The 10,910-nt window shown below is 36.5% G+C and overlaps 2 protein-coding genes across 2 annotated transcripts; both read left to right on the forward strand.

The window, feature by feature from the left end:
- The first annotated feature begins 4,889 nt into the window (after positions 1 to 4,889).
- LOC116146336 lies at positions 4,890 to 7,710 on the forward strand. Its single transcript, XM_031431747.1, has 2 exons — positions 4,890 to 5,318; positions 6,639 to 7,710. Exons 1-2 carry the CDS (start codon positions 5,057 to 5,059, stop codon positions 6,854 to 6,856), a joined length of 480 nt encoding a protein of 159 aa, XP_031287607.1. The 5' UTR covers positions 4,890 to 5,056; the 3' UTR covers positions 6,857 to 7,710.
- A 31-nt stretch (positions 7,711 to 7,741) lies between these two features.
- On the forward strand, positions 7,742 to 8,047 carry LOC116146303 (isoaspartyl peptidase/L-asparaginase-like). The gene has a single exon (XM_031431710.1). It carries the CDS (start codon positions 7,742 to 7,744, stop codon positions 8,045 to 8,047), a length of 306 nt encoding a protein of 101 aa, XP_031287570.1.
- Positions 8,048 to 10,910: the final 2,863 nt, after the last annotated feature.

Raw genomic sequence — 10,910 nt, forward strand, 5'->3', positions numbered from 1 at the left:
ATATATTTGGTTTCGTAATGTCCCACGTTATTGGGATAACCAAATAATCCTCCTTCAATCATTGATCGCTTGGAGAGATAGTACGAGTCTTTATCCTTGCTCTTTTTTAGCATGTAGGCACATGCAAGCTTTAGCGCCTAGGCTCTCCCAGGTCGTGTTCACAGAACAAGATGCACATCACCACTGCCTTGATGTACCTATTCGGCGTCAACTAGAATGGTGCAATCTCGAAGTGGTCGAGTATCGACCTGATGAAGGGGTGGAAAGGAACTTGGACCTCGCATTTGAAAATTGCTTCAAAGATCACATCCATTCCATCGGGAGGATCTTGAGCCGTAAAGCTTCTTTTTCAATACAAGTTCTCTGAGATCGCATACTGATATGCAATCTTCTGAAGCTCTTTTGCAGAGATCGTGGACCTAGCGAACTTCGGGTTTTCGGGTCTTATAGATGAGGTACCTGGTTGGAAGGTGTCTTCTTAACCAAACTTCCCCATTTCAGCTCTTGGTGTCCACTCACTCTGATAACCACCTAGATACTCCACTGGTTCTACCGTTTGTAAAGGGATGACAACCAACGGGATTCAAACCCTAAATAATCTACCTTAAAGGATGACTCAGAAGAAGACTCAAAGGATCCACCCATGGGCGATTTACTGCTAACCCTAGAAACTCCTAAAAAGATCCATCTGGATTCTTTAGCCTAAGTTTTCTAAGCTTTTTGATGACTTCCTCGACCACAACCTAGAAAAATGCTTCTTATCTACCCTACCAGGTACCCACAAATCACCATGATTGTAAAAATACTAAAAAAGTATAAAAAAAATGAGTGAAAGAGAAGAAAGCTTTTACCTTACAGTCACTGAAGGGACGTATTCTGGCGTAATGTTGAGTTCGCATCAACGGGATAAGAAAACTAAGTTTTTTTAGAGCAAGAAACGAAAGTTTTCTCTAAAAAAATTCTTAAGTTTTCATAATTCATGGCAAAGTTAGGGTTTTAAGGTGGAAAGGTGATGATTTAGCTGCCTTATATAAGCAAAATTTGGGTGGGAATAAATTTCTTACTGTTGATCTCGTCCACGTGTCATCGATCCACAAAAAGAGTGATTCCCACATTTTGCCATAAACCAATCAACAATATCCTCTATCGAGAATTGAAATCGCCGGTGTAATCATCTCAACCGCATTAAATGCACCCCAAAAGAATGTCATTTCAGTATGCTAGCATTTAATTTTCATGGTTAACATTAATTGTGCACAGTGTCACTTTTGTCAGATAAAGAATCCTTTATTGTTGTACTAGCTATCAATGCGACAAAAAAATTTGAAGAGGTCGTTCAAAAGAGGCATTCATTTGAATTGTCATAAGCGAACACCAACTCAAATTGTTCAAAAGCTCTAAGCAATGGAAAAATCTAAGTTTTTCAGATCGTGAATAATGAGCAGAGTCCAAAGCATTTTCTGAGGTCTTGAGATACGATCAAGCTTAGATCGCTGGATCTCCATAAACGATCATCTTGAGGTCGTGTGCACAACTCTCAGGTTGCAATTCACGCTCGACCACCAGCTGCGGATCAAGACAAAATCTCATAAATAGCATGAAGCGATAGCTTTCGGTTCTCAGCAACTAGCATCAGGTCATCTCCAACAATGTGGTCGCCCCAACTCTCAGATCGGATGCATGTCTCCAAGACCAACCAAGTTAGGTCGTGGCATAATCATGAAGTTCCCGAAATCCAACACTTTGAACCTCAAGAACTGGGGAACTTCTATTATGCCTAAAATAAGGGTTGACCTATAGTGGTGTCATCAAGTACCAATCAGAATTCAAGAAAGTATTCTATTGTTCAGAACATGCCACGTCTACAAAGGCAAAAGGAATATAGTTGTCAACAATCCAATCGACTCAAGAATTTGTCTCTGAATGAATTTGGTTCGCACACCTGCCCAAGCCCCATTTAATTTAAAGATATTCTTTGAGTTCTCAACGAATGGGAAGGCAGGACAGATCTTCACGGCATTAGGCCACTTACAAAAGTGTAATCATTACCTAGAGCAAAACGGATATAAATAGGCAGCCCCCCCTCACAATTTTGGGATCAGACACTCACGAATTCAACAAAGAAAATAGCAAAGACATACTATTAGAAAGAGACTGGCTTGCCATTCTATAAGAACGCTTAGAACACCAAACACTTGTAATAACAGATCACAGTTCGCGACCTCTTGTAAGCCTGTCTAACAACCATGAACAAATTGACATAAACGAATAGAGTAGATGTAGGATTTGTTTTAAGCATCTAAACCACTATAAAAATTCTATTATCAACTTTACATTTACGTCTTTGCATGTTACTGTGCATATAGTACCTCATCCTCAAAATTTAATTAGCTCATGTGTGATTTCTTAGCACTTTACACGTGCAAAGTCGTTGGTGTCAAAATCAAGCATCAACACAAATCAACCACATATCTGACTATGAGCACTGTTGGGTACTTACCCGCTCTTTCATATGAGGATACATGATACAATTATATTCTGAAAGAGGAGATAATATTTTTTTTTTTCACTAAAATTATATCTTTATTTAAAAATTGAAGACAGGAGTAAAGATTTAGCCAAAAATTGAAGATTATGTTTGATTGTATATATTTATATAAAAATTATGTCAAGTTGTGGAGTCGACCAGCTGCCATTTCTTCGACTCTTTTTCATGAAAATTATGAAGCTATACTTAACATTTAATGTTTCAAAAGCTATATGCTTGGAATCGAAAGATAAAGGAGAATAATGCGTTTATTTTTGGTTAGGTCTACTCATTTATTTAATGAAAAGATATGTTATGTTAATTGATAGTTTTGGTAGGGTTTACAATAAAATAAAGATAATCATCTCGGCATCATAGTCCTTACAAGAACCAGAATATCTTCCAATATCAAGGTTTGACCCACTGATTCTTTTTTTAAATAAATGAGGTGATACTTACACCTCGTTTAAGACTTTTCGGGTTGAGACAAGTTTTTGGGTAAGAATTTTTTTTTTTTTTTTTTTAACCGAGGATGTCCAAACCAACTTACGCACACCTCGACTGGTCCTCCGACCTCGAACAAGGCTTCCAAAACAGGGCAAGCCCTGCAGTCCGTGGCCAAAGTAAGTGGGTTGATATTCTTATAAGTTGCTATAACCATACTCCTCCTTCAATCTAACATGTTTCTTTAATGGCCATAATAATTTGTTCATCCATCATCATTTAATATTTCATTGATTCCATTTTTTGCTAAAAATAAAAATGTTGAAGCTAGAGGAGAAACTCGATATTTAAAGTCTAATTACACAATGACATAATATATTAATTTCACGGGCTCATAGAAAAGATTATTAGGTTAACATAAACACCCCACTCCTTTTAACTTCTGTTACAGCTCTATTAGAATAATTTCTGTTACACCCCTCTAACATAAAATATTGACAAGTTGTCTCATGTTATTAGCCACTTACACCCTTTATCATCAATTTTTGGTGTCCAAGTTAACTAATGGAAGGACAAAATAGAACTTTGATAGTAACATACAAAATTATAAATTAAATATTTCAAAATAATATAAAACTATCTAGAAAATGTTTTTAATATATTTAAGATTTAATATTATTTAAAAAAAATTACTTTTTTTCAAAAGAGGTGTTCGACAAACTCTTATCTTCGGAACCACCATTTTTAGATTGCCGGAACAACGATCTCTTTTTCTTTTTTTGTAAATTTCTAAATACCATAGTTAACTGAGGCAAATACCTTTGATGATGCCTCCATCTTCTGCAATTACATATATGCCCTTAGATATTTTAAGATTTGACCATTATATGCATGTAACTTGATAAAAAAAAAAAATTAATATGTTTCTTAAAAAAAACTGCAAAACAATTAAAACAATTTATTAAAAACAATGAATTTATTTTAACATTTTATTTGTGAACTAAAACTTTTTTAAAATTAAAACATTATTTTTAAATATTATTTTTCTAAATTAATAAATATGTGATGAAAAATTAAAAATATTTTACAAAGTGAAAATATTTATATATTTGTTTGTAAATTGAAAATTCAATAATAAAAAAAAAAACGAAGAGATCGTCGGTTCTAACAGTATAAGAATGATGGTTTTGGCGATCTCTAACCATTGGACACCTCTTGTTAAAAAAAAAAAAAAAAAAAAAAAAGGTAATTTCTTTTAATAATACTAATAAATCATAAATATATTTTATATTTAATTTTTTTTTCTAAATATTTATGTAATATTACAATTTTGTGTTTTAACATAAAAGGTCTATTTCACACTTCCCTTAGTTAACTTTGACACAAAAAATTGACGATAATAGGTGTAAGTGGCTAATTACGGGGGAAAATGTTAGTTTCATATATTGGAGGAGATGTAAGGAAAATAGTCCTAACAAAGCATTAACAGAAACTTAAAAGATTAAGGTATTTGTATAATACCTTAATCTTTTAAGGTATTATACGGAAAATGATAAGAGTTACTAAAAGTTATACATCGAATTTGTGTACCGAATAACGTGACAAAATCCTGACCGTTAATTAATATTAACTTATAATGAATCAACGGTCAAGATTTCGTCACGTCATTCGATGTACAAATTCAGTGTACACCCTTCAATAACTGTAACATTACTCATTTGTATACTCTTATAAAATATTGACAGAGGCAACTTCCACGTAATTAACTCAATATATAACCGTTGCTTTTTTACATTCATTAACTTGAAGACTTTACTTAAACAAATTTGGTAATCCACCATCGAGATGGTAAAATATTAATAAATAATATTTAATTAATATAAGAGGAATATCATGCTTACAACTCAAATCTCGCCAATTCTCTTTCACAATCCTGATATAGTAACTCTCTGTCTATTCAATTGTGAGGTGCCAAGGTTACGATCGTGGGCTACTGACAGGCCACAATCTTTCTCATATCAGGTTTTCCTAAAGTTCTTCATTCAGTACTCTGTAGCTACTGACAGGCCAGTACAGCATATTCTCATGGCTGAAGCTCTGATCACAGCTGCGAAATGCTTTGTTCCTAAATCAAAGGAGGAAGAAGAAGAAATCGAAAGAATCTACAACAGTTACAGAAACATAATCGCAACCCTTCCAAGAAACAGAGGATGGGCGACTCAGCATCTTTGTCAATATCAAGGTTTTTGGTTTCAACCCATGGTTGGTCTTGAAGGGATCATGTGGATGCAACAACACTTCATCTCTCGACCCACTGACCTTTACCTTATCTCCTCTCCAAAATCAGGTACTACTTGGCTTAAAGCTCTCCTTTTCTCTATAATGAATCGAACTCGGTATGATTTTTCAACTCACCCCTTGCTTACCACTAGTGTCCATGAATGTGTTCCCTTCATGGATTTTGACCTTTTCAAGACCACTCCGATTGCTGAACCTGAAGTTCTTCCATCACCACGTATTTTTGCAACTCATATACCTTTCACTTTGTTACCAGATTCCCTAAAAAATTCATCTTGTCCGATTGTTTACATTTGTAGAAATCCTAAAGATGTTCTCGTTTCTTTATGGCAATTCGTGATGAAGGTGAAACCCCAGGATCTGCCTCCACTGTCGCTAGAAGATGCATTTGAAATGTTTTGTGACGGGATTTCTCCGGGTGGATCCTATTGGGATCATGTTTTAGGATATTGGAAAGCAAGTTTAGAGTTTCCAAGCAAGATCCTTTTCTTGAAATATGAAGATATGAAAGAGGAGCCTTTACTGAATATAAAGAGAGTGGCGGAGTTTGTTGGTCGGCCATTTTCTTTGGAAGAAGAAGAAAATGGGACTGTGCAAGAAATTTTGAAACTATGTAGTTTTGAGAAAATGAAAAACTTGGAGGTGAATAAGAATGGATTCTACCGTGTTCGCAACACTAAAAACGATGTCTTCTTTAGAGAAGGAAAGGTTGGAGATTGGAAGAATCATCTAACAAATGAAATGGCAGAACGTCTTGATGAAATTGCAAAGCAAAAGTTCCATGGTTCCGGGCTAATGTTTTAGTTTTATACCCAAGATTAGTGACATGTTCTGTTCTGTTCTGTTCTTTGATGGTTAAATTAATGTAGAGTTTGTATTACTTCCATTTCCATAGGAGATGATTGTAACTTGTAGGATGTGGTTGAACGATTCAGATCAATTGCAAATATTTTCTTTACATTCTATTATTAATTAATATCAACCCTAAAGTATAAATAAATTATTGTAAAATCACCATCATCTACCACCTAATTCAAATTTTATAATCAAAGTTGAGAACAGCTAACATCAAACCACAAGGTTCATCTTCAATATCTGTGTAGTGGGTTTCTTGGCCCAAAATACAAACTTATATAGCCCAAATCAAATAAAAATTCATTCAAACCCATCAATTGCATTCAAATAAAAGTTATCATTGTGGGAAAATAATTGCATAATACAAATAATGCAAAGAAAGATTTTATTTGTTTGTGAATGAGCCTGCTGTGTGGTGAATCATTGAATAGTTGTTGACTTGATAGTCTTTTTTGTTGTGTATTATTGCTGATTTTGCTCTTAAAGATTTTTCTTTTTGGTTTGCCTCCTCCAGTCCAGTCCTCCTTCTCCATTCACGATCTTCTTCAAGCTTCAGCAGTTCAGCTTCAGCCTTCAAGTCTTCAACTTCAAGTCTTCAACCTCTTCAATCATCGCTGGTCTGCTACTCTGCTTCTTCCTTGTCGTGGTTGGTCTGCTACTCACTCGTTAGTCGTGACTTCAACACTTCAGTTCAGAGTCTTCATTCTTCAACTTCAAGTGTTCAACGGTTAAAACTCTTCAATCATCGCCGTCGCCATCTAAAAGCCTACTTATTCCTTGTTGTTGCTGGTCTGTCAGATTTGTCAGTCACTACTTCAACTTCAATTGAGATCTCAGTCTTCACATCTGCCGCTGTCTGCAAGCTGCCATCTGCCGTCGACCAAGTAACAAACTGCTGTAAGAGACTAAGAGTCATCCTATCTTTCTCTGTCTTCTATTTCATATCATGATTCATGATATTGTATTGATTCATAATATTGCATTATTGTGAATCTGTGATGTGAATCACTGAATCTGTCAATTTAAATTTTGAAACTCTTAAAACTGATTTCTTATTGTGAATCTGTCATTTGTCAATTGAATTTATGAAACTCTAAAATGTAATTTCTCATAGGAAATTTAGAAATTGATGGTGAAACTGTGAAAGTTTCACCGTGAAGCTTCATTACACTATTACAATAACAGAGTTGAAGGTTGTAAAATGTAACTCTAAAATGTAAGCTTCCTTGTGTTGAAACCATGATATAGGATTGGGATAAATAAGAGGATAACTTTTTGTTATACTTTCAATTTGTGCGCAGCATATTGCCATTTAAACTTCGAAGTTTTTTTTTAGTTTTTGCGGATGTCATCATGCTAACATCAGCAGTCCGACCGACCGGTCCAACCGGGAAAATCGAAAACCGGCCGAGTCGACTCTTGGTCCGGTTTTCAGAACATTGCTTGTAACATAGTTATGATTCTACAGTTAGATTACACACAGCCAATTCCGAAGGATGCCAAAATGAAACTCCACTTGCGGATGGTGATAGCCAACTTGGAACTATTGGATGTGTAGCTGTTGATAATGAAGGAAATTTAACTTCTGCAACTTCTACGGGTGGATTTGTTAACAAAATGGTGGGTAGGATTGGGGATACACCCATCATTGGTGCAGAAACATACGCAAACAACCTCTGTGCAATTTCTGCTGGCAAGGGTGAAGCAATAATACGAGCTACTGCTGCGAGGGATGTTGCCGCTCTTATGGAATTTATAGGTCTCTCTCTGAAGGAAGCAGCAGCTCATTTTGTAGAGGAGTGCGTTCCAAGAGGCACTGTGGGGTTGATTGTTGTGTCTTCCACAGGGGAAATCACCATGCCTCTCAATACCACAGGCATGTTTCGAGCTTGTGCTACTGAAGATGGGTATTCAGAAATTTGAATATGAAATTCTAAGGAAAATTAAGTGATTTACTTGAGTTTTCAGTTGTTTTAGGTTCCCCGTGCTTCAAAGCTATGTTGTTGCGAAAGGAATTGCTTTCAGATAACTATAATTGTTGTGAATGTTGATGTTTCAATAACACTTTCATACCAGTGATGTAATAAATTATTCTTGTTTTGCTTGCATTAAACAGTAAAATCTTGTAATTGTCGAATTTGTATATTTGTAAGACGAAAAAAATGTTCGTGTTTCTTGGGGGAGGAATTATATTTACTAGGGGAGAACGACTTACACATACCCAAGATTCATCGTAACGACAAGTTGGTACCCAAAAGGTTTTGAAATGACAAATAGGTACTTTCCGTCATGTTCTGTTAGTGATTTCTGTTTATTACTGTTTATTAATAGTGAAAAGACTAAAATGCCCTTAAAAGTTTGAATTTTAGTTTTTTATAAATTTAAAAATTTCAAAAAACCCCCTAAGTTTACAAATTTCACTAAATACCCCAATATATAAAAATTTTATAAAATAACAAAAACACCCCCCACCCGCAAGTGCCAGATTCCGGCCACCACCGCCGGAATCTGGCCGAAAAGTTGCGTTACGACACAGACCCGTCGGATCTGTGTCGTAACGCGTCGATCTGGCCTTTTCCGGCCAGATCCGTGGCTGATCTGGCCGGAAAAGGCCAGATCTACGGCTAGATCTGGCCGTCGACGCCGCAAAACTCCATATGCGGCGTCGAAGGCCAGATCTGGCAGTAGATCTGGCCTTTTCCGGCCAGATCAGCCACGGATCTGGCCGGAAAAGGCCAGATCTGGCTGCTGCTTCGACGGCCAGATCTTGCCTTTTCCGGCCAGATCCGTGGCGGATCTGACCGGAAAAGGCCAGATCGGCACTTTACGACACAGATCCGACGGATCTGTGTCGTAATGCAGTTTTCCGGCCAAATTCCGACGATGGTGGCCGGAATCTGGCATTGGGGATGGTGGGGGTGTTTTTGTCATTTAACAAACTTTTTATATATGGGGGTGTTTAATTAAATTAGCAAACCTAGGGGGTTTTTTAGAAATTTTTAAATTTATAAAAAACAAAAATTGAAACTTTGAAGGGCATTTTAGTCTTTTCATTATTAATAAACAAAAATCATTAACAGAATATAACGGAAGGTACCTATTTGTCGTTTCAAAACCTTTTAGGTACCAACTTGTCGTTACGGTAAACTTTGGGTATGCACAAGTCGTTCGGCCTATTTACTAGTGTGTGAAAAAAGAACTTAGTTTCTCGACATCCTCTTAATCCCTCCTTTTATTATAGGAATAAACAATATTATATTGTTTATATAATGTTGCATTTGATGAAAGAAACATAATTTAAGGAAAAAAAAAATGGTAAATCTTAGGATACAAACTCCAATTTAAACAAGCAGAATGGCAAACTGGTCGATCTCAGATCAAAATAAAACACTAGCCAAAAGCATGGAACTTTTGCTCTGTGATTTGGTCGAGACTCTCCATCATTTCAGTTGTTAAATGGTTCTTGCAATCTCCAACCTTACCTTCCCTGAAGAAGATATCGTTCTTAGAACCTTGAACACGATAGATACCAGTCTTGTTCACCTCCAAATTTTTCATGTTCTCAAAGCTACAAAGTCTAACAATTTCATGCAAAACCCTATTTTCTTCTTCTTCCAAGTAAAATAACTCTGCCAATCTGAATCTCTTTATATTGAGTAAGGGCTCCTTTTTCATATCTTCACATTTTAAGAAAAGGACCCTGTTGGGGAACTCTAAACCTGCTTTCCAATATTCTAAAACATGATCCCAAAAGTGGAAATCCCTTCACAGAACATGTCAAATGCATCTTCGAATGAAGCAGATTAGAGCTGGGCAAGGGTCCGGTCCTTTGCGGGCCCAGGCCTGGGCCCGTTTGGGACTAGTCCCTTGGGATTGGTCCCAAATGGGACTAGTCTCTAATGGGCCTGGGACCGCAGCTGGGCAAGGGTCCGGTCCCTTGGGATTGGTCCCAAATGGGACTAGTCTCTCATGGGCCTGGGACCGGTCCCAGGCCCATGAGAAAAACCAGGACCCAAACCAGGCCTTAGGCCTGGTCGGGACTGGTCCCATGGGCCCAGGACCGGTCCCATGGGGTTTGGAAAATTTTATTTTCCCCCCTCAATTTTTTTTATATTTGAGGGCAAAACAAAATTTTATAGGGAGTTTTTAGTATTTTTTAGGGGTTGATTAGTAAGTTTCTAAAAATTTAATTAATTTTAAAAAATAATAAATTAATAATTAATTTTAATTTTTAACATAAATATAATATTCATATTTCACACATTCACGCTTCACAAATAAACAATTAAATAAATTTTTTTATTAAATTATTCATCTTCAATTTCATCGTCAACACTAGTTACATTATTTAAATCTGTATTCCTAAAGAGTTCGAGTAGTTCGGGATCTTCAGGGTGCTGTTGTAGTCTTATTTCTGCATGAGTCCAATCCCGTAAACACGTTATCACTTCAATCATCTCATTGGTTAAAGAACATCTTCTGTCTTCAACAATCCGACCACTCGTTGAAAATGTTGACTCGGATGCAATTGTAGAAACCGGCACAAATAAAATGTCACGTGCCATTTGGGATATAATGGGGAATTGACTTTCTTGTTGGTTCCACCATTGAAGAATATCCATGTCAAGTTGCTCCTTCATCGTCATAAAGGTCAAGTCCACCTGTAGGTAGCGAGTCATCTCATTTGGTCTATGTATGTATGAGCTGGAGCTAGAGTTGGAGCTTCCGCTACGTCCCACATACGCCCACTTGCTCGATCATTGAGGGGGGGCTACATCAAGGTCCT

This window comes from Pistacia vera, unplaced genomic scaffold (assembly GCF_008641045.1).
Source record: "Pistacia vera cultivar Batoury unplaced genomic scaffold, PisVer_v2 Contig476, whole genome shotgun sequence".
NCBI lineage: Eukaryota > Viridiplantae > Streptophyta > Magnoliopsida > Sapindales > Anacardiaceae > Pistacia > Pistacia vera.

Excerpts from the sequence above, each read along its gene's own strand:
- LOC116146336 (XM_031431747.1), top strand. The coding sequence starts at position 5,057 with ATGGCTGAAGCTCTGATCACAGCTGCGAAATGCTTTGTTCCTAAATCA. Across the intron at positions 5,319-6,638 it reads TATCTCCTCTCCAAAATCAG|TCCAGTCCTCCTTCTCCATT; the intron begins GTACTACTTGGC and ends TGCCTCCTCCAG.
- LOC116146303 (XM_031431710.1), top strand. The coding sequence starts at position 7,742 with ATGGTGGGTAGGATTGGGGATACACCCATCATTGGTGCAGAAACATAC.